The sequence below is a fragment of the Falco naumanni genome, chromosome 7, assembly GCF_017639655.2.
Source record: "Falco naumanni isolate bFalNau1 chromosome 7, bFalNau1.pat, whole genome shotgun sequence".
NCBI lineage: Eukaryota > Metazoa > Chordata > Aves > Falconiformes > Falconidae > Falco > Falco naumanni.
This window is the reverse complement of record NC_054060.1, coordinates 31768743-31793066: the sequence shown is the minus strand read 5'-3', so window position 1 is coordinate 31793066 and position 24324 is coordinate 31768743. Positions and strand designations below refer to the sequence as shown.

General features: G+C 39.4%; 1 protein-coding gene across 7 annotated transcripts in view; it reads left to right on the top strand.

Moving 5' to 3' along the window:
- The window catches only part of MNAT1 (MNAT1 component of CDK activating kinase), a 124623-nt gene that overhangs the window by 33093 nt on the left and 67206 nt on the right, over positions 1 to 24324 (top strand). For 6 of the 7 annotated variants that reach the window (XM_040601007.1, XM_040601010.1, XM_040601004.1 and 3 more), the window contains exons 2-5: positions 3982 to 4134; positions 5768 to 5841; positions 14465 to 14568; positions 18705 to 18845. In XM_040601007.1, the coding sequence (XP_040456941.1) occupies positions 3982 to 4134; positions 5768 to 5841; positions 14465 to 14568; positions 18705 to 18845 (472 nt within the window). Of the gene's footprint in view, positions 1 to 260; positions 371 to 3981; positions 4135 to 5767; positions 5842 to 14464; positions 14569 to 18704; positions 18846 to 24324 lie in introns of those variants that run through there. The other variant, XM_040601005.1, reaches the window with a different exon arrangement.

The window sequence follows — 24324 nt, the reverse complement described above, 5'->3', positions numbered from 1 at the left end:
CATAAAGATTTTTTTTCCTGAAATGATTAATGGCTGCATATCTAAAGTCCTGCAAGTTTTTGCTATACTTAGCAAAATCTAAAATTTTATAAGAAAGGATATTTTATAAGAAAGGATATAAGAAAAGAAAGTGAAAACTGTTCTTCCTTTATTCTGTTTTGTTTTCTCTCTTGTCAGCCAAGCTAGAAAAGAGCAGCACCATCAAGCCGTGCTAATGTTGTAAGCCATTTTCATCTGTTCAGTGTCCAAGGGGCTTGATTCCTTATCTGCCATCATCCCTCCATGAGGTGTATATGTGGGGAATGCAGGACTGGGCACAAATCTTCTACCCTTTTGAAGGTACTTTGTCCAAAACAAACACTCAGTTCCAGTAAGTGTAATTTAGTTGATAAATATCTAACAGTTTTCTGGAGAGGAACTTCTGCTTGTTTTCTGCAAAGTACCAAAAGCATTTTTAGTACAGTCCTGATACTGAAGCCCTTGAACACTGACATGAGGGCATGTAGTGCCAAACCATCTAGACACCTTATTTACTTTCCTCAAAAATGTGGCCTTGTTCTAGACTGCTTAGAGACTGGACTGAGCCATTTGTCTAGTATTTCATGGTCGTGAAAGAACAAGAGAGATCAAACCAATGTCCATGGAAATGAAAATGAGCATACTGATGATTATTATCCTGGTGTGGAAGACCAGAGACTTGATTGTTCCTGGAGGTATTGATTGCTTTTATTGGTGATGTTACTAGTAAGTCTTGCCCTGTCATCTGTGTGTGTTAACTCCCTGGGCATTTTCTATTTATATCTTCAGCCAGATTAGGTTTGTATCCTGAGAATAGGTAAATCCAAAAGGTAATGAAAGATTTTAGTGGATATATGAAATAGAATACAGATCACAGAGGTTGTACAACCTCAATGTGAAGAGAGGAATTGGCAGTATCACATCCTGAGGGTTCGTTTAGACCTCATGTGAAGCTGTTGTCTTCAGATGTGTTCAGTGTTTAACAAATGCATAGACTTGACTTTTAAGCAAGAACATTTGTCATTGTTGGTTTATATATTTAGTGTGGATGCATACATAATACATATGCGTATTAAAATTGCCGATACAAGGCTTCTAATTTAAGAAAACACATGGACACCTGTTTTGGCCATGATTTGAAGGGGAGTTAAGCAGGTGTTTCCGTGCGTTGCTCATTTGGGGAAAGCCATGTATGATGAGTTGGCCAATAAAAGATGCACTGAAGGATGTCCTGCTTCCGTAGTCAGACTGCCCTGACACAAAGGAAAACGGAGAAGATTTGGACTTACAAAGAAATGGGAGGATCACCTGAATTGATGTGGTCTGTGTGCCATGAGGGAGCTCTGTAATGCCAGCTGTGGTGTTGAGGTGTCCCCCTGTGCTGCCCATGATGTCTGGTTATTGCATGGGTTGGTTATCTTTGAAGTAGCAAAAATTGTTGCATCTTTTTTTTTTTTTAATCATGCTGTATCTTTAAATTTTACCATGTGAGATAAAATTTTTTCAAGTCACATTTTGAAATTATTTCAAGACATGAAATAAATTATTAAATCCACCTTTACTGAATTCTGTCTTCCTGGTGTTTGCATATGCCCTGACTTCAGCAGTGTGCAGTGAAATCAAAAGGAAAATGTTTGAGAGGGATTTGAGAGATGGCTTTTTTCCTTCCTCAGATGGAATTGTGTGACCAGACGTGCCTGCCATTGCTGTTAAAGCAACTGTGGTTTGTGGGGGCAAGAATGGCAGACCTGCTAGGAAGTAAACTTGGGGTCTAGCTGTGCATACTAAATCTCTGGAGATGGAGGGGAGGCAGGATTTGGCCAGAGTCCAGGTCTGCCCTTGACTTATCCCCTATAACTGTAACTTCTGTTGAATTCAGAAGGAATTATTTATGAGTAAATATAAGGGTGGATGTGCATGAGTGAGTGCGAATGTGATCACCTGGTGTGGGATTCCCAGAGTGAGTGTTGACTCATCTTTTTTTGTATGAAAAGCTGTTTTGCAGCCTAAGAACCACTGGTTCCAGTTTGGGAAAGCATTGAAGCACCTGTACAAGGTGCTTTTCCAAGGAGGGCTTTTTTTCCATAGTCAAGTCCTATGTAAGCTTGAAATGTCTTAGATTTAGGGAAGAGATGGGGGGGGGGGGAAAAGTGAAGTAGTTCCAGGTGCTACTGTCTGCATATCTTGCACATGGAGACCCTGTTCTGTTGGTCCTTAGGCAATACCATGATAAAACAAAATATAAACACCTGCACTTGGATCCACCTGCTAAATTCTGTAGCTTTACACTCCCTTTTCTATAACTTAAAAATAGGAAAGAGAAGGCAGGTTTTTTTTGCTGTGCTTTGGCTGCTGTGTTGAGGCAGACATGCAAACAGCATGAGCTGCCAAAATGAAGGAGACTGTGAAACTGTCCTTATGTACCGGTGGCTGTTGCATGCACAGACAGGTCGGGAGGGGAAGGAGAAAACCTTTTCCCTGCCTTGTTTTCTCTCTCGAATTTAATGTTGCTTATTCCATAGTGACAAGCTAAATTATTTTCATAAAGCAGCATACTTCTTGAGTTGATATCCCAGTAACTTCTGAATTTCGGGCCTAGTGTGCTAAAAGGTTTGATCTTTCCCTTCCCAAAGAAACTGTATTTAAACGTGCTTGGTTTTCTGACTGAAGGAATTCTGAAGCAGGAAAATGTCCAAGTAAATTCCAGGTTTGCTTTGTAACTTTGGCAGCTGCTGTGCAAGATGTATTTTGAAACTGTAGTTCTACTTGTGTTAACACAAAAAATAAAGCTCTAATTTTTCTTTTTTAATTGTAAGATACAATTGTGTTTGTTTTGTACTTTCTAGTCTTGAAAACAGAAGCTGGGTAAAACTGGCTGGCTCTACCCAGCTCTGCCTCTGTAAGTACTGGAACCAGTTTAGTTGGGGGTAGGTTAGCAGAGTGAAAGTTTTGTTTAAGATTCTTTGCTACCATGTCAATATTGTTTCTCTTGTTTAGCTTTTGTGCAGGGTTTGTGAAGGTATAATACAGCTTAGCCCTTAATGTACAACTGTTGGCTTCAGTATAGCCAAGCTATAAATAAACACCCCCTTGCCTCCCCAGTGGTAGGAAATGACTGCAGCAGGTGGTGTCCTCTGCGAGAAATTTGCACATTATCCATACCCAAGTACTTTTTTTTTTAAATGGCTTTCTTGTTGTGTGTTTTTCCTTTATTAAATGATAACTGACTGGTCAGCAAACATCTTGTTAAAATCTGAAATCTTCATTGAGACAAAATAAATAAACCCAGAAAGGTTTTTTTGGTATATTTCTTTGCAGCCTTTATGTAAAGTATATTTTATGTGCAATTTTAAAGGTATTAACAGAAGAACTGCATAGTGCCAGTCACTGGTTAAAATGGTATTTCAGGTTTGTTTTTTTTTTTAGCTATGTTGGGCTGGAGTTTAGCTCAGGTTTGTTATAGCAGTTCCTCTATGGTAGTACTGGTAGATGCTTGGAAGGCTGCAGGCAAGATTTGTATCCCTGCTTGCGTTGAATTGCACTGTGAATGGCATCAAGAAAATAAATGTGCCTTTTTGTGCAACATGGTAATATTCAGAGTAAATCAGGATATTGCAGTCTGGTCCATGCAAAATGAGTTGGATGGTGTCAACAAACAAGCTTCCTCTTGACATAAACCCCATCATTGTATTTGGATTAATATTCAGTCTCAGCGAAGAGGCTGAGTTATTTGGGCAAGGAGAATAAATGCGTTTGTGCTGCTGAGATTGTTTCCTTCCAGCTGTGCTGGAGAAGCCCTTGCCTCCTTGCCACTGTTGGGTGCTAAAGAAGTAGTGGAATCAAAGGGAGATGCACTGTGTGCTTTGTGTGTGTGTGTGTAAACAAGAAAAAAGGGGGACAATCCTGTGTTTCGGTTACTGTTTAACATGTATCTGCCTTTATACCCCTTCCTTTCTCCTGCAGATGTGAGAGCTGTGTGGAACTGCTGTTTGTGAGAGGGGCTGGGAATTGCCAGGAGTGTGATACCCCCCTGCGGAAGAGTAACTTCAGGGTACAGCTCTTTGAGGATCCTGCTATTGACAAGGAAGTGGAAATTCGGAAGAAAGTGTTGAAAATGTGAGTGTCACCAGTTAAAAGAGCAGAAGGTGGATGTATTTTAAATTTTAAAGAATTGCCTTACTCCTCCAGTAGTACAGAGGAGATATTTTTTTTAAGTGACAAGCTATAAAACATGACTCCATTTAACGTGGAGGGATTTCAAAGAACCTGATTTTATGCACAACTGAGGGCTGAATTCACAATTTAGCCTTGAGGGATTCCTGCTTAGCATTAGAAAATGCTGGGTGTTTCTATGTGGCCTCCTTTGGCAAAGACTTACCTCCTAAACTGAGATGGTTTTTATTGAGGACTACTGTTGCTTTCCCTTTGAGGAGCTGAACATGGGAGTGGGGCAAGAAACAGGACCTTGATTGTTTCCTGGGGACCTGTTCTGAGAGTTGAAGGCCAGTTTCCCTTCAAAACAAAAATGGACAAAAGAAGCAGCTATGTTCACATTGTTCTCTACTTCACACAGCAATTATTACTGGAAATGCTTCCTTATAAGCCTTGTTTTACTAGTTTGTCATGCAGATTTGAGAGCTCTTGGAATAGAGATTAAATGATGTCTAAAATTGCATCTCACTCCTTGTGGCCAAGAAACATTTTATAAGAAAAATAACTGAGCCAGTTGATGTTTTGGTAGAAGAGGGTCTGATGGGATATAACAAACCTGGAGGAGTTGTATGTGCAAAAGTGAACATACAGGTAAATTGCAAGCTTGACAGCCTTTATATAAGACTTAATACAATACTAAATTAGTCGTTTGATGATGCTGAGATGTGGGGAAATTGCGTTGTTGAATACCAAGATGCTGAAGTGGCCATAATTTTGAAGTTTGATTATAAAGTCTACTGAAGTTAACAAAAGTCAAACTGGAATGAAGTCAACTTAGTTGACTAAACATGGAATGACGTGTAGTTAGAAAACATAAAATGCTTGGCCCCTTGGATTGCCTGGATTTTAGTTTTTAGTAGGCAGAAAGAATGTTTGCGAATTGGATTTTGGCCTGAATTCTTGGTATTAGATTTTTATGCTCCTGGGTGTCGTGTGTCTTGGTCCACAGAGCAGGCAGAATCTCAACTTTATGTTTTTTTGGGAGGAAGGCCTACATGTCTTGACCTTCAGAGGCTGTCCATGTTCTAGCCAGTTGTTCCTTCATCTTTTTACTTTTTTCAGCTATCAAGGGTTGGATAAATGAGTTCTGGAATGGTCTATTGATATGAAATAAGATAATTGTGTAGCATTTTCATCTTGCTGCTGACATATGCTTTCTGTTGTTGGCGCAAAGCCAAACTCCCTTTTCTGATATTTCTGGAAGAGCTTTTCTTGTGGGTGTTACTGTTCTCTCTGCCTTTGTTAACAGGTTTCTCATGCTGAAGGAGTGGCTTGGAGTTAGTAGTATGTCCTAGTCTCTGGGCTTCTGTTTGCAAACAGTGGGCAAAAATAGCACCAATTTATGCCAGGCTGGCTCCATTCCTTAGAAACAAGCACTTCTGTCTCCTTTTAAAGATTCTGTATGTTGGTCAGTTCTGGGAGCCACAAAGCACATAGTTGATAAAACTAGGTCAATATTTAATATGCTTGCAGCAAGAGCCTTCTTGAAATTGTGTCTTTGTGTGTTGTATAAATACTTGTTTCTCTTATCTCAAAGATACAATAAAAGGGAGGACGACTTTCCCAGTCTAAGTGAATATAATGATTTCCTGGAAGAAATAGAAGAAATTGGTAAGTCTTAAGGCTTGCATTTTTGGTGTGCTGTGCTCATGAGACCATAGGCTTTTATCTTCTGACTCAGCTGCCTGTGAGAATGTCTAAGTTGAGTTTCTGTAATAGGATTTATCATAGTATCAGATGTTTATCTAATTACTCTTTTCTGTACATTTTAAATCATATTTGCTGAACTGTAGGACATCAATAAGTAAAACATTTTATCTGCCAGAGAAAAAACATGATTTGAAGAGGAAGTGTAATGCTTTATAGCTGGAAAAAAAAGGCTTGCAGGGGACTGTTGGTGCTGCACTGGGAAAGATTAAACAAAGGGAGGAGAAATTGAAATTTTCATTATATGCCTCCATAAGCTTTATCTACCATGACAGAGGCCATATGGTGTCTTTCATCATTTTTGCTTCTGCAAGTACAGTAGTTGAAGCTGCTTTGAAGCTGATGACCTTACATACCGTGGTGGTAGCATTTTATGTTGCTGTGCAGAAGGAGAAGTTTTAGGAACAGACATTGATTTCTTTCTCTTTGGATTAGTTGAAGGAGAACTTTGCCCTTTGGGGAAGGGACTGCATTATCAACAGAGTTTGTTTTCTTCTTAGGATGACTTGTGATTTATGGTGAAGTGATGGATTTTGCTTAGAAAAACAAGGATGTGTTCAAAGGAGGCTCTAAATGGTTTGTTTCTTGGGTTTTATGAGCTTCTAAGGTTTGGGGCTTTTTTTTTTTGTCCTGGAGGAAGAAGAGGTGGCTTAGAACATGTGGGAGGGGCAGTGAATGTGATTCGAAGGAAAACATGAAGATGCTATTCCCCTTCAGTTTCTCAAAGGAGTCCTTGCCCCTCTTTGCACTGTGGCATTTTGTAGATACGTATCTGATAGGCTTACTGCTGTGAGTAATGTATCATGTTTTTGTTGGCATCAGAATGCTGAGGCTGGAGAGCTAAATCATGTGGCTGGGAAACACCAGGCACGCTTATATGGGTCCAGATATCTGGAGGAGACTGTGTGGGTGTAGTTGTGTTTGTATATTTTTTTGAATGGTGCGGGGGAAGGAGGGAATTAGTAGAAAGAATGGTTGCATCTTAGCCAGAGGATCCTGGAAGAATCTGTGCACTCATGGAAAGGAAAACTGCTTCTATTTATGTAGCATTACATACAGGTTTCCCGCTTACTGCTGTTGCAGGGGTTTTTAGCATCTGCAACAAGGGAGTTGAAGTTTTGCTTGAAATTTCCTTAACCTCATCATTTGTGCAGAATGTTATGATGCTGTAGCTCTTGGGATTAGGTTCTTAAATTTAAAATGGTTCCAGAGCCTGCACTGGTAACTTGGTTTAGAAGCAGCAGAAATCACAGCTGGTCTCTGTAACCTTGTGAAGAAGAGTGAGTTTGTCAGTAATTGTGCTGGCCCTGCAAATGCATAATGAAGAAGTTTGATGGAATTGTTAGGAATTGGAGTTAGTTGCCTGGAAGGGGCACCTAAAATACTGAAAGTAGTAGAAGTTCCAACTACCTTCTGCTTGCTTCTTGCAGCAGCCAGGGTGATGAGAGGAAAGAAGGGGTGCAGTCAGAAGGCTCTTAATTTTAACCTTCAAAGGGGTACTTTATGATCTACTAAGAATACCACATGGGTTACGAATTCAAGCCCTGTTCTCCTTTCCTCGGTGACAAAGCACAGGCCCTTCCCTGCTTTCACCCCTGGGCAAAGTCCTCCACCTGACAAGTACCTGGTACGTAGTGAGAGTGTGACTTCTTCCCATGTTTTTTGCTGTGCGTGTTGTTTGTGGCGTGACTGAACAATGCATTAAAGGTGCCTTTAACTCTGTATGATTAGTTCACGTTTTTCTGCTGAGAGTAGTTGTTTCACTTTTTTTGTATGTGTGTGAATTCCCTGCTCGTTTGTGCACGTGAAAAATTAGCCTGCAAGATGGGAAAGAAAGGGTGTAGTCATGCAGCACAAGGTTTTGCCTCGTGGAACCGGTGAACAGCAGGTTGGCAGTAGCTGGTGGTGGTGTTCAAGCTGCCAGGTTAGGAAGCTAGAGAGCCAGAGAACTGGATTTTCCCTCTCTCTCCCTGCCCCAAACTCTCAATTTTTCTGCGGGAATGTTGAAGTGCAGCTTTACCCTGTTTTCTCTTTACTAGTAAGTTTTGTTTTGTAAGTTGTTGTGGGGGTTTAAATGAAGTAGTTGCTTGGCAGAAACAAAATGTGAATGCCCTGTATAAGTATACTTCATGTGACCCTGGCTCAGTTCTTACAGTTTTTCCAAATGTTTCAGGTACATCAGCTCCCACATTTGCAGCAATTGCACTGTCTTATTCCATTGATGTGATATATGACCTCACTTGAAACACATTTTTTACCTTCATATCAGGCATGTTATACCTACAGACTTTTTCTATTTAAAGAAGGAGTTGGGTGGTACGGCAGAAGTGTGTGTGTGTGGGAAGGTCAAACAAACATTAGGGTAGTCACCTCTTAAGATTTCTGTTATAAAAAACACATTTTTGAAGTGGTTTAGAATGTAGCCACTAAATAATGCTTTGGGCTAAAATGTGTTATACAAGGCTTTAAATAGAAACCACATTTTAAAGCAGGTTTTCCCCAGAAGAAAAATCAGTTGGACAATTTGAGAACATTGTAAACACTGTTTGTTGTCATTAACGCTAGGAAGAAAAATACAGTGAAAGGGTTAAAACCTGTCTTTGGGAGAGGTATGGACAACATCTACTGGAAAAAGTCAGGTCTATGCCCTTATGAGAGGGGCAAGGTTAAACCTTAGAGCATTGTCACAAGTTGCAATCTCTGGACATAATGCAAATTTTTCTCACTCTTTCTGTAAGGTTTTCTTCTTCCCCCAAGGTTTTCTTCTTCCCCAGAGTGTAGCTATATCCAGCTTTCCAAAATGTGGTGTGTAAGCTCTCCAGAGCCCAGCCTGCCTTCTAGCATGTGTATACACACTGCCTGGCACCGTTCTCCTGATACCTGCATGAGGCCTCTAGGCTTTACCGCAACACAGTTGTTAATAGTAATTATTTCTTTTTAAAAACATTCAGTACATTCCACTTGGAAGTAGACTACTGTATTTGTGCCCTTTGGATTCATGTATCTTCTTACTCCTCTAAGACTTTATGCAATACCAGCTGCCTAGTGACTTGTCTTGCTCAGAACATTTATCTCGCAAGCGATCCTTGGATAGAAGGGATTTTGGTATCTATGATCACTTGTGGGTTATGTTGTTTAATGTTTTGTGTTTTTTTTCCTCTGCGTGTACGCACAAGGATGGTATTGCTGGTCCTGACAATGGGAATAACCCAAATGGAAATTGAGCAGCTTTATCAAAGATCCATTTCAGTCATCTCATCTGAACAAAGATTTCAGTGCCATACTGTTCAAAAAAAGATCATTTTGGTCAGGACTGATGGGGCTGAATGATTTCAATCATTCGTTATTATGCTAAGGTATTTTTCTGGAAAATTACTGACCCAGTAAAACACAACTGCAGATAAACAGAAATCATTATTAATACCTAACTAGGTTTTTCTGGCTTAGTTGTGGGTTTTCTTTTTTTTCATAATTATTTTGTTGTTATCACAGAAATTTTGGTTGGAAAGGCCCTGTTAAAATCTACTCCATTTTTTCTCTGCTTTATCCCCCTTCTACTGGTCTTACAAGCGCAGACATCAGGCATTGAGAGCACTGACAGAAGGTGCCATACTGGCTTTGGACTACACAGGCAGGCTGAGGATGTGGTTGTGTCTCTCTTTGTAGCTCTCTGCCCAAAGCAGTTGCTCTTCTGCCATTCCCGATCTCTAGCTGGCAATTTATGAAGAGGATAATTAAGGAGCTGTTTGTAGTAGAGTTGGAGGAATACTGTTTATTACAAACTAATATTACTAATTTTTAAATTTTCAGCTGGCTCATACCAGCAGTGCAGATTACTCTGCTGACAGCGTTTGATCTGCTGTCTTGCCACAGAGGCAATGTTCCTACTATTTGAATAGCAAATATTTTTTTACACGGTAACACTATCTCTTAAGGAACTCGGAGAAGTCTCAGAAAATTTGCGATGTCTCAGACTAAAACGGGGAGATTTTGGTGGACTTAGTCCTGCAGTGGAGTGATATTCATTCATACTGTTGCATCTCTGGACAGATTATTGTGCCATATAATTAAAATCTTTGTCTCATTTTCTTTTTTCTTTTATAACTAGGAAAATGTTTTTCCATTTGTTGCAGAATTGCATAACGAATGTTGTTGTTTTGAAAAGCAGTGAAAGTCTCCCTGTAGAGGCTGAATTTCAGAAGCAGGGAGTTTTACCTAAATAGAAAGAAATGTTTCAGAAAAACACAATAGTCTTCCTGTTATACTTCAACAGATGTCTCAAGGCAAGTCATTTTATAAACCAACCAATGTGAGATGGATAAGTAGATAAATAATTGTTGCATACAAAACGGCTTCTGTTTCTTTTCCCTGAAGGGTTTCAGGCCTCTTATATCGGCTTATGCTATATTTCAACATGGACAAAATAAGTCCGGCTTCTCTTTGAAACCTTTTCAAACTAGCCATCTGCTTTGCCAGTCATATTCAGATCTATACCAATATTTTTTCAGGGTAGGTGTAGCACATGAATTAAGTTTTGTTTTTTTTTTTACTCTTTCTGATTCTTGTAGTTTTATAATTTGTTTTGTTGTATTTTTTTAAAGAAAGGGAACATTTGGAAGAAATATATTTAGAATAATTTTCTGGCAAAACTCAAAGCAGACTGAATTAAAAAAAAAAGCATAGTCCTAGCTATGTAAAAGGTAGGATGCTGAGTATTAGTGACTGTGTGTTTTCATTTGATACTTGTTGGCATTTTAAATGCCAAGTAATTTGTAGAGGGGACAAGGGTGAAAAAGAAATAATCTTAATTATTTTTTGTGGCCTGGCACCCCTTACAAAATGGACTTGTCAGCTGTAATTGCAACGGTACAATGAAAAGAATTTGTATTCTCTGGATATTGACAAAAAGACATTTGAAGCGCATGAAAAATATGTTGGAAGACTTTTTTGGCTGGCTGGTTGGCCACTGACCATGCAATGTCAAAGAGCACAGTTGGATTTGCTGCTAGGGTGTTTATTGTAGGAGGGAAGATATTCTTTTCATTTATTAAAGGTCAGCTATTGACACTGATGTTGATACAGAGACATCCAGTTCTTAACATTGTTGCAACAAAATGTAGCTCTTCAATATTTTAAGTCTAGAAATGTGGACAACTTAGTGTTGAGGAGCAGACGCTTATGACCAAGATAACGTTCCTTTTCAATGACTATGAATCAGTATTCTGTGGGAGAATCCTGGCCTTAGAGGCTGCTGGCTGTATGAATCTTTGTGTTTGGTGTACTACCATATTCTCAACTGCAGAGCAGAATAAGACTGACAGAGCAGAATCAACATGGTATGACCAGATCTGACTCTTGAGAGGGTTTTACCTGTGCTTTGCTTCCAGTCACAGCAGGAAAACAGAAGGGGAAATAAACCATCTTTCACCTTGCTGCGAGCAGAGCAGTGGGCATTTAAGGTGGCTGTGCAGGTGGCTACTCAAGATTTATCAAACATTGATGCAGAAACATATCTCTTACATAGAAATGTTACTTCATACCAAGCAGCAAAGTAACACCACTTTTGTAAGTAGTTCTAAATAAAGACAGGTATCTGCACATGTTTAAAACTTGCCTACATTCCCCAGAATGAGTTTTAAATCTTGTAGTTTTTGTTTTACAAACCCAAGTTGTGACTAGTTGAACCTTTGAAGATAACTGAGAAAGGAGAAACAAAACTCCTGAATGTTTCAAGCAGCAGTAGTTGCAAAACCTATATCATCAGCTTATTGTGGGATTATTTTTAGAGAGATACCAAAGATATTCAGGAGCCTAAGGGCATTTGGCATCTCATCTTGCTCCTCCTCTTGCACCTGAAGGTGGCATCTGGGCATCCTGCTAGCACAGCATGTCTCATATGCTATTTCTTTCTTGTGTCATCATTGAAGAGTTTAGAGAGCTGGTGCATGGATTTAAGTTGAAGGAAGTGCTGACATTCCTGTGCAGCTGCTGTCATTGCAGAGCCCTGGTCTGATTGTATGCCAGCATTGTCACATGACAGTTCTCTGCTCTAATACTTAAATATTAAGCTGTATATCAGCTGGGAACTTTAGGCTGGAAATTTGGAGGTCAGCACTCCCTTGAAAAAATACTAAAAATTTAGACTAAAATAATGTGTTACTACGGAAATGTTGCTACAACCACAAAGTGTATGTTAGTTGCAACATGAAATGTTGTTACGCCTTTTGGAGGAAAAAAAAAAACCCACCAAACATGGAATAGGTAATTGGCTTCCAAAAACCAAGGAGCTGAACTTTGAACAGCTTGTTTGGGTTACAGTAGTGCCCAGAGGTTCTACCTGAGATGAGATCAAGACTATGGAGACTGGTGCTGCATATAGCTGTAGTATGGAGGTACGGCAGGTGATGTATAGGAGAAAGAAAACTTTATTCGTCTTCTCCTGCTTCTTACTGATGGGAGACCTCTAGGGTAGAGGCCTAGTGACCTGCCCAGGAGCAGTAGCAAAGCTGGAAACTGAACTCAGGTGTTGATTCCGAATCAAATGCTTAAACCACAAAATGAACCTCCACCTCAGATATTCCTTCTGAGGTGAGGATGATGGGGTGGGGATGGAGGAGTTCAGCTGATTTAGGAACCCGGCTGCATTAAAATGTCAGATCCCTTGATATTGCTCGTTATTCGGAAAAAAATAAGTACAGCGTTTTTGCTTAAGGTTAGGAATTTCTTCAGCTGGATCTTGCCTAGTGCTTCTTTTGCAGTTCGAGGAAGGACTGAACACTTTTGATAAGAGTAAGGTGATGTAGTGGTTCAATTCTCCTGGAAAGATAGTATCCTGTTCCTATCTGTCCACTTTTATTTCTTCCTATGTACTATCTCTGGCACTTTCTTGACCTCTTTGTTGAGCCAATTCAGGTTACTGGAGGGTTTCTGTTGACACTCTGAAGCATCCAGGGAGTCCTGGAGTCAGAGCAGGGGAGAGTGAGACTTGTGCCTGGGAAGAGGGATGTAAGAGCATGACTACCCCTTTTTGGCAGTGAGCTGCTCTACGGCTGGGTTTGTAGAACTGAGCTGTATTCCACAACTCTAGCATTTTAGACCTTCCCTGTTTTCTCCCCCCCACCCTGTTTGCTCCATGCTTTGATTTCTTGCTGTTCTCCCTGCTGCTCACAACTGGTTTGCCAGTCTAGGCTATTCATGGTTTGGTTTACCTAGAACCCACCTAAAAGCTCACTTCTGCCCTGTTACCTGTGGAGAGGATGAGAGAAGGGTTATAATTTTTACCAAACTGAGATGTGTGCTATCCTGGTGAGTAACAACAGACTTCATGCTTCCTTCTTCTGTTTCTTTCTATCAGCCTTATACAAATTACTTGGCTGTGGTGCATGTGCTCAGGGTTCATTTGACACTAGTCGCTTGAGAACTTAAGAAGAAAGTATTGAACCAAAATCTTCCAAGTCCCGTGCTGGCATTTTCACGAGAAACTCCTTCCCTTCCTCAGGGTTTGGTTTAGCGCGATCCCTGTGCTGTTGTTTCCTTGTGGAGGATTTATCAATGGTAGCGTAGGTTTCTCTGCTGCTCTTGTAAATTTACTGTAGCCATGTGATGAAGCTCTTTGAGGCTTTGAGTGTTGCACATTGGCAGTCTTCAATAGCTTTAAGGCCATGGGCATGAGCCCAGCATCCACTCTGGATGGTGATCACCAAGTAACTTCCCCGATTTCAGTTGGAATTCACTTGACCCACAATTGAACCAGTGACCTAGAGGTGAAAGGCTCAGACATTGTATCAAATTACTAATCACCCAAACCATCTACATCTTTCAAGCTGTTGATTATAGAAACTTTTCAATTTCTTGAGGTATCTTCCATGTGATGTGTAGATAATTGGGAATGCTGTGCTGAAGTGTAGAGCTTGCTGGTTGATCCTGCTTGCTCATAGTTACGTGAGATATAGTCTTATTATTGAAACACAGGAAAAGAATTTCACTTAACCTATTAATCTGGATGCATCTGCAGATTCCTTATAATACAAGTAATTGTATGTTGGTGCCCTTTTAAGTTATCAAGTAATGTGAAATTTTTTTGTGTACCTGAGAATTCAGTCTCTGTAGGCTTCATGTATTAGATAATGGTATGAGATGGAATTACTTGGTTTTTAACTTTTCTTTATATGCATGCGTTTAGTCTAATTTTACAGGAATCGCTGTAACTGCTACTTGAAAAGGTCAATGTTTTACAAATAATATTATGACTATTCTTGTGTATCATTGTCAGTATCAAAAAATAAGATGCAAGACTCAAATTTTCATCTCCTACAGATGTATAAACCTAAAGGAACTCTGTTGGCTTCTGTTGAAGTTTGCAGTGATCTAGCAGGTTGTCTCTTTGTTGACAGGGCATATTTAATTAAATTATGTTACTGCAATGTTTGGTGCTAGAAGGGGTAGAGAATGTAGGAATAGTGTTTCTTTGTCAGTCATGCATACTGACCTAATACTTCTGCTTTCTGTCTTTCTAATGTTTATGCAGTATTTAACTTAACCAACAATGTGGATTTGGAGAACACTAAAAGGAAAATGGAGCTGTACCAGAAGGATAACAAAGAAGTCATTCAGAAAAATAAGATAAAACTGGTTAGTTAACCTCTCCTCTCCCCTGCAATTTTTATTCATTAGTTAAAGAATCAAAGGATTTTTGGAGTACTTTCTGTAATGTCTTAAAAACAAGTCAAAGCTGAAGGCACTGTGCAGATTTCACTTTAGCATATTACGGGTTTTAAATACAATATTCTGTGATACTGATATTTAGTGCTGTATAAAGAGATGAAATGTAGATATGCTTTATTTTGGGAAGGGCTTGAAAAGAGGGACAGGCAGTAAAGTCTGCATCTAATAGATCAACACCGCATGCGTGCTGGCAGTGTCATTGGACAATATCCAGGAGAGATGAAGTTCGTTCCTATACCAGGACAATCATTCCTTTCTCATCTGAAGGAAAAAAGGAATCCAGACGCAGACATTATGAAGCTCCCAGGAGAGAGTTGTAAAATTGAGTCTGGTTTATGCAAAATTTGAAATGAAAGATGTTGAAACAAACGTTAAAGCTTTTGTTTAAAAGCTGATAACAATAACATCAGGAGTACTGTATATGTGATCTGTATGCAAAGGACAGGGTTTGAACGTTCATTCATTAAAATATGGCTCAGATATAATTTTGTTCTTTAAAATAAACTTGTAAGCATTTCTTTCTGTAAGAAAAGCTTAATCTGTTAAAATATTTTTTCAGTATAAAAGTTCACATTGTTACCAGTTCTTGAAGGAAAATGTCTGCCCAGAGTGTGACATAACAAGGTTTTGTGTTTGTATTCCAGTTGCACTAACGACTTGCTTTCAAATCAGTAGGGGTGAAATCCTCACTCCCGTGAAGTCTGTGGCAAAACTCCTAGTGATTTCTTTAGCTCTAGGATTTCACAGGAGGAGATTGGAATCTGAAAAATGTTTGTTTGAACCTCTTCCTTTTATAGGCAAGGAAATTTCCCTAGGGGTCCATCTCTGATCTGTTATCCTGTCTCTGACACTGTGCAATATCCTATGCTTCAGAGCTTGAAGAGACCTGCCAAATCTTTGGCTACGTGTCTTATTTTACAGTGTAGGTGCAACCTCTTAGGGTCACCATGAGAACAAGTGTGCTTTGCCTGCAGCCCACCTTCTGTTCCTGTACATGTCTTGCAGGCAGCCTGTGCACTACTCTGTGATCGTATCAAGCAGCACAGTAATACTTGGTACCCACCCGAGCCCCCTGGGCCTTCTGTTCCTCTGTACTGTATGGTCTTGCTGTGCTAGAGGCTGTCTGGTGGAAGCTGGGCAAGCCTGCGTGAATCCAGACTTACTGGAGATCTGGAGACATTTCTTTTTTTATTTCTTTTTCAACAATTGAAACATAATAATAGACTTGACGCAGTTGCTATTACAAAAACTGCATGATCTTGCCCATAAATTTACCCCTTTCCCAAAAACTGGAAGGGTGCTTTCTCTCTCTAGCGCTTTTTGTCAGGTTTTGGAATGTCTTTACTCCATAAATGGTAAAAGGTGTCCTAATTTCTTGCCTAAACTTCTTATGGCCAGTCATTGTCCCTTCATTCTTAGACTGATGTAAATTTTTCTGTCCATCGTAATAATTTGCTTCTGAGGAATATAGATATTCTCAGTCCTGCTTGGTGTTTCTGTTCCCCTTTGCCTGTTCCAGTTTGAATTTGTGTTTGGCAAGCCAAAGGGACCAGAATTGAATGCTGTATTGTAGCTGAGATCTTAACAGCTTCTTATGAAAGATCACTGTTTTCCCATCTCAACTGGAAATACGTTGATGTGATCCAAAGACTGTTTTCTTGTAGCACTGTCATACGGGAGGTTCAAAATCAGCAGTGGTCAAGTACTGCAAGTTTTCTCCTCTTTGGTTTCTAACTGATGAATTACTTTCCAAATCTGTTGCCTTGTAAGTTATTTTGATCTCACTTCTGCTACTCATGTCCTCGTAAGTATGTTGTTCTTTCTTACAAATCCAAATACTAAGTTACCGAACCTCAGGATTTGACTGACTGCTTGTTCTTCTGTCGATACAAGCCCTATTTTTCTTCTTTGTAGTCAGTTCCCAATGACCTTGCTTACTCACGTACTAACCCAGCTGTTAGATATGTGGATTTGATGCAAGACCATGCAGAGAAAAAGTAGACAGGTTTGGATAAAAAGGTGAAGAACAATTAGAAAAGGCGTTCTTATAAATTGATTTTTATGTATATATTTATACATACTTTATATATATATTTATATCTAAAACCTTCCACTCTGAGTGGACTACAGTTTTCCCAAATGTGCTTTCTTCCTTAAATATCTGCTATATTCTCCAGTCACAGGGTAACTTGTTACTTTCTACTTTGATACTAGATGTTTAATTTTTCTTTTTGCTTTGTTTAGTCTTGAAATAGTTTTGCTTGAATCCTGTGATGTGAATTGTTTTAAGCTTTCTTGATTGTCCATTCTTGAATGTGGCAAAATGTTACTACACTTTCTGTTTACTCTTTCCACTTGTCGTCTTGAGTTTATTCCAGACTTCCCTGTGATCGTCTTTATTTCTTTAGATAATGGGATTGTGTCTAGGTTATCTCTAAGCTTGGCACAACCCTCGCTGCCTATTGAACTGGTCTTTCTTCTGTATTACTGTTTTGTGTGGTCTGCCTGTCAGAATTTGGTCTGACTTGTGGTAATTCTTCCTTTTTCCTGTAGTCTGATCTGGTTTAGGTTTGTATACCAGTTTACTTATTTCTGACTAGTTTTTCTGGGCTAGTTCTTCAGACTAGGTCTGTCAGAGCTTCCCTACAAGTTTTCTTCTGTTTCAGTGCAAATTTCTGGCGGTCTTTAGACAAACATGGAAGAGGCTTGTAACGTCTTAAAGACCTCAAGCTCTTCAGTTCCGTTGACTGAACTAAATCCCTTAATTTTCAGATAGCAACTTGGGGATTTTCTTGTTTGTTTCCTTTCATAAAATGCAAAGAGAATCCATTTTCGAGTGGTCATTGGTTGGTGACCAGCTTTTTACTAGTGTCACTGCTAGTTAGAAAATGAAAGCAGCTTCTGTTGGCTCAGTGGCAGGTGATGAGGTCTGTGAGCTCTTGCATCCAGGAGTGACTGGGCCTCACTGGGACTCATTGGCTTGATCTGCCTGATAAAGGGATGTTTTTCAGCATATTCTGGCCTGTATCAGATAGCTATGCTTTATGGTTTAACTTTGATAAGAACAAATTTTACTAAGCTCTTGCCTGCAATGTTACCTTGCTGAAACTGCTTCCGTCAGTAAATTATCCATTTAAGGTTTATGGAATCTTATTTCTGATTTTTTACTGAAACCCACTTTGCTTCAATATTTTTGTTGGGGAAGATATAGAAAATATTTCCTCTGTTTTGTCCTATACCTTCTTAAAACCAAACTGACATTCTTTTGATTCCCTCTTCTGTATAAAATTGTTTAATCCTTCTTTTTTTTCCTCTTGTCTCTAAGCCCTCTTCTTTTTTTTTTACTTTCACTGTGATTTTCAAATACATATTACTTAACAGTTTACTGGTTAAAAAACACTTCTCAAACTAGTCACTTTGTATTAGTAATCTCTTTTCATCTCATGTCACATGACTGCAATCCAGGTTCTAGGAAAAATCCTTCATTTTCTGGGAATGTGACATTTTCACAGTTCATGCTTAAATACGTTTTAGCTTATAAGCTTCTCTAATGTTCATAGATTTGTAATTTCTTATTTTTCTTCTACACCACTGATAAGCATATAATGTACTTTGCACAGAAGGTGCAGCTGATGGAGGTGACCAGGAACAGTATAGTGGGTTTATATTTTTTTGGTCACCCCACTTATATCACTTGAGAAGTAGGATGTGTGGGAGCAAAGAGGTGTCCATTTTAGAGTGAAGGTGTAAGAAAAACCCATTGTTATCCTCTAACGTTTAAAGAGCCAAGATCCAGATGGTTGCTTCCTGCTGCAAAAAGCATCGAGGAGAAAATCTGACTTTGCGCTGGACGGTAAGAGGAGGTAGAATAGTCAGCCATAGTCACCTTAAAATTCTACAATTCTGTCTTGAAAGGTAGAATTTGGCTGCTTTCCTACTGCTTGGTCTGTCCTAGGTCCTTTGGTAGGCAGTGGAGCTGTGGGCAAGCTCTGTCCACCCAAGGAGAAAGATTGCTATGAGTTGATTTCTAATTTCCATTTCAGACGCGGGAGCAGGAAGAGCTGGAGGAGGCTTTGGAGGTGGAGCGACAGGAAAATGAACAAAGGCGACTGCTCATACAGAAAGAACAACAACAACAACAGATGCTAAAAAGGAAGAATAAGCAGGCGCTCCTGGATGATCTGGTGAGTAACAAAACCAAAGGCTTTGAATGCTCAGTAGCAAAGCAAACAGCTAGTACATCGATACTCATCTCTACCATGGTTAACTGCGTGGAATTAACATGTCTGTCCCTTTCCTTTTCCCTGTCTTCCATGTTCTGTGTTACTGTTCTCTCACCTGTTATTCAGTGTTACTAACAGCTCTGGTTTTGGTAAGCTAAGGGCTGGAGGAAGAGTGCTTCTGGGATTCATAGACTTAGTTGGACTCATTGTCCAGAATGACCAGTGCTGGTTACAAACTAATTCTAGGAAGGCTTTCTTGGCTGTTCCAACACAAAATTAATCCTGGATAAGATTCTAGGAAAGAAAAATGCAGGTGGTGGTTTTTTGGTGTTTGGAGAAGGCTATTTTCCTGGTTCTATCTGTCTTTTTTCTTTTTTTTTAATTTTTTTTTTTATTTCCTAGTGAGCTCCCTTTGAAAGCTCTTTTCCTGCTGCTAATTAACATGTGGAGGCATCTTTCAGAAATCACTTTAGCGATTCCAACCACTACCAGTTTACTTATTAGTTGACATTCCTCCGCATATCTGAAGAAGAGCTAATATAAAAGTGTAGATTTCAGTTTAATGAACTGACAGTATGAAAGTCACAGGCTTTGACTGTGATCAAGGGTAGCTTGCGTTAGCATAGCTGATACAGTGACGACTACACCTTGAACTTGACGTATGATGGGTGAGGTTCTGTCATGTCTGAGGCCCTCTAACTGCCTGCTTGTTTTGCCTTCAGCTGGTGACAGTTGCATCTGCTTTGGTGCATGGCTGATCATGCAATTTGTCACGGGGGTAGAGAGGAGTTACTAAGTTGGCCTAGCCATAATGTGAACTCTTACCGCTGTTGGCTTGTTAAGCAGTCCTGAATAGTAGTGGTTCATAAACTGGTGTGTTGAAGCAAAATGGTAATCAGGAGCTACTTCATGAGCTCAGCCACCTCTGCAATGGGAAGATGATGGAGAACAGGGGACAGTAACCTCATAATTTATTCAAGCGTTAGTCAACCATTTTTTGAGTCGGAGCACATAAATGATGGGTGGTTGCTTTGTATTCAAAAAGTACTAAAAGAAAAAGATTTCTTGCCTTGAGTGTGTCATCTTCTCTTACTGCAAACTTTTTGTGTATGAGTTGCTCCCTTTGAAGTGAACGAAGCTTGAATTCAAGTAGTGTAGAGACAACTGAAGAAAAACTTGGGCTACTTTCGGAAATTGTAGCAATATTTGGCTGAATTTACTACTGATTGTGCATCTAAAATGCAGTGATGGTGTGTAGCCATAGAGGCTCAATAAATGTGTTGTTTAAACAAGACTCATGAATTTTTTTAGTACAAATGTGTACAGACATGCATGCATAGACATTCATGTGCTTGAACACCCATGAGAACAGTCTGTGTGCAACCTTGAAGGATATCAGAAAAAAGTAGTATATATGCATGCATGCATATGTGCAGCTGTGTCAGCGTCATTTAAAGCTGCTTGGTAGATGTAAACCAGAATTTATCTCTTATTTCAGTTTCTTGCATTAATAGAATACAAAGCAGAAATTAAGACTATTTCTCAGTTGTTATTCAAAACACAGATGCCTTTCTACTTTTCCTGGAAAAGCAGACTTCCTCCTTGAACCAGTGCAGAAGGAACTGACTGACATGAGGAGAGGGCATTGATGTGCAGTTTAAGAGTTTCAGGGCCTCCTGAAGAGCTGCCTTTTTCTAAGCCAGGAGTCCTGGCAACCTGTCTCTGGTTTTGCTGAAAGGAGCTGGTGTTTCATGGTTTTTTTGTTGTTGTTGTTGGTTTTTTTTTTTTGTGTTTTTTTTTTTTTTTTTTTTTAGACAAAGAGCAGAGATGAGCAGAAAGGGTTTTGAAAATCCCTCAGGTCTGTAACTTTGCATCCATCCAGGCTCTTTTTGTTTTAAAGGTGAAGGTGCTTACAATCTACACAATTAAGAATAGTTTGAGTAGTGGATCAATTAATAAAAACTCCACTATGAACTTGAATTTAATGGCTCAGAATAGGGATTTTGAATTGGTTTCTGACTTACTTCAATCCTGTTTTAAAACACACTCTTAACTTACTGGAGACCAGTGGTGGTGGGTGTGTATTCTTTTTTTATTATTATTTTTTAAAACACAGCAGTTGGTTTTACTGGAAACCTATTTCATCAGATGGCTTGCGGAAAGAATGGTTATAAATAATCCTTAAAACTTGACCAAAATAGGTAGTTTTAGCTGTGATTGCGTATGCTGTTAAAACATATAAATGTATCTTAATATTCTAAAAACAACAGAAAGGTGATTTTTTTTAAAAGGCTGAGGAAGGCAACTGGGCAGTTTTAAGTTGTGTTTCTGTTTATCAAGGGGCACTGTCAGCTTAAATTTGAGCCAAAACTTGTTTTGTAGTACTGAAGTTTTATAAAACCAGCACTGAAGTGTTTGTATAATGACTTACAAAGTCTCTGGAAAACCAGCAGTTGTTAAACAAATAAACATTTCCTATGGTCCTTGAAATCCCTCTAATGCTGGGCTGCAAATCTGAAAATGAAGCTGATCGTAAGTAAAACTTAATTGAGAAGTGCAGCAAAAATAAGCATAAGCAGTAGCAGTGTAAAGAATTACATGGAAAAAAATCATATATCTGTGGTTGCTGATACTGTGCTAAAAAACCAACAAGGATTAAGTTCTGGCTACAGTGATACCAGTGGCAAAACTACTGACTCTGCAGGATTGTAAGCAGAGAGGAAGGTGAGAAGCCAGCATTTCATCCATTGGTTTTGAATCGTCTCTTTTGAATGCATCACCTGGCATTGGGAACCTACAGCCCATGTGACCTGGGTCTTGGTAATGTTTTTCAAGATTCCCCCTCATACTGGGCAACAAGAGAAAATTTCAGACAGATTTTTTTTGTGTGGTGCAGGTAGAGATGTTGGGTCTTCCCTCTTCCAAGAAGAGAATTTTACTGTTGGTGCTTAAATCCTAATGACTGAGGAAATTCATAATTTCTTACGTGCATTATTTATGATATTAGCATGTTGAGTAGAGGTCTCAGTTGTTTACAAAAGTGTATGAGAATACTGTCCCATCTTCAAAGAGCTTAAAATTTAGATAGTCCCGAGGCAGGGAAAAAGGCACAGAAATGTTTGGTATTTAAAATGTTGTGCAGCAGGCTCTGGCTCCTGGTCAGTGCACTGGCTCATGCAGAAAGGACAGGACCTGGGGCTGAGGCTCCATGAACCCATCCTTAACTGGGAGCAAGGAGGGGAAGGCCAGTGTCACTTGCTGGGGAGGTGAGCAAGGCATTGTGGGTGGCTCAGGCTCTGCAGGTTACTGGAAGAGCAATCAGGTGCTTTGCCTAGGCTGTTAACTGCTGCCTGTTTTGCTTTACAGAGCTAAATTAGGCAGATTTTATATTACCTTCATTATAAGTGACCTCTTTTACAATAAAACCTCTCACTTTAAAAGCACACCTCCTTGCAATTTAGACTTGGAGTCTCAAATGCTTTTTACATATTCTTGGAAGAGGCATGCATGTGTGTGTTTTTGTTTGCGTTTTTCTTTTGTCTTTTTAACCTTCTAGTCTTGCATAATCAGGGCTGAGTAAGATATTAAAGCACTTCCTTTATTTACTATATTAACTCTCTCACCTGTATACAGAGGATTATAGATCTGCTTTTAGATGTCTTCTGTGTTGTGGGACTTGCAGTCTCCTCTTCAAGAGCCTATGCTTCCCAGACGTGAGCAAAATGGCATTGCAGCCCAGGGCAGAGGGACGGGTTTTGCCGAGGCCCTGGCATGGCTTGGAGTCAAGCGAAGGGCAAGGTGGCTTGAAGACGTCAAGTGTCCTCACTTTTTTTCCAGAACCCCAGGGTTTCTGAGACAATCTCTCAGAAATTTTTTTATATAACGAGCTTTGTTCATACTGTTAGACAGCTTGTTTTCCCATACAGAAATCTGCTAGTATGGATACCTGTTTACAGGATTGGACCTTTCATGTGTGTTAATAGTTAACAGAAGGGCTGTGTGCATATTTGAAAGGACAAACAATCACGGATGTGGTGGCTTGCTGGCATGGTGTGGGTTTCCCACAGTTGTGTAATCTGGTTTACCGGTCATTGTGTGAAGCCTTGAGAAGTTGGTACAAAAATTGGCTTCCTTTGGTTATTGTATTAGAAACGCAGTGAATGTTTAAGCAGTATGAGAGGACAAAATGAACTAGAGAATGCTTCCTGCTCTTCCCTTCTTCCCCAGCATAATAAATTTGATGATTAAAGGAATCCAACATCCTTAAACCCTGCCGATAGCTGGCAGCACGTGTTGCTGCATGGTGATTACAGACATGTGCAGCACTTCGAAGATGCAGACTGTAAATTACTGTATTTGTTGTCCAAATTTTCTCCCAGTTGTACAGAAATTAGGCATCTCTTATAATTTGTCTTGAATCTCTTGCCTCCCCTCCTCCCATTTAATCGTAGAAATGCAAGTAGGATCCTGTGCTGTAGTTGTATTTGTGACTCTAGACCAGATCTTGTCATGTGAGATTTTTCTGCTTTTAGCACTTGTAATCTAGTTGTGAGACAAAATATATAAGAAAATAGGAAAGAGGACTGGAGAGTGATGTGAAAAATCAGTGTACAACATGACTGTTCATGATCACTTCAGAAGACTTCGCTAGGATATTATGAACAACAGGTTGTCTTCAAGCATTAAAAACTTCCAACTTCTTCCCCTGAACTGAATAAGTAAAAAAAAACACAGTCCAGTTTATTAAAGTTTGTTTTGTTTTGAGAGTAACAAATATGGTTCATAGTTCAGGAATTGCTTGGTTCCATGAAACAGAAGTATGTGAGATGTTTGAGGGCCTTAGGAGTAAAATACTGTGAGAGAGCAGCCTGAGAAGAATCTGTCTGAGCTTCTTCCCTGCTCTCAACTTCATGCATTCTAGCTAGGAAGTCTCAAGGATTTCAGTGTGCATGTGGATAGTCACATTAGTTTATTAGAAAATTACTCGACCAATAATTTTCTGACTGTCAAGAATGTAGTTACCTATATGTATGTTAATAATCATTCTGTTCTGAGAGTTTTTAAGTAGTCCTCTTGCTTAACTGTTCATTTTAGTACTACTTATATTTTTTAAAAAAATTGGCTGGCTTCCTTAAAAATAAGTTGGCGAAGGAGAAAATAAATATGCTGTTGGTTGCACTTACAATGGTGCCATTGTGCAAAGCAGAGCAAGGATCGTTTCCAAACGGCCTCAGGTGAAATCTAATGGGAAACAATTTCAAACTGGTCTGAGTTCATTGGTAGAGAGAATTCGTCTTAGATAAACATCTGATCCAAGTTATACTACTTGGTATTATTCCTTCTCTGATTAAGTTCTATTTTTTTAATTTTAATAAATATAGTTGCATTGGTCAGTTGGAGTAAGGAGCCTGTTATATTGTCTTTAATGTGGATTCTATAA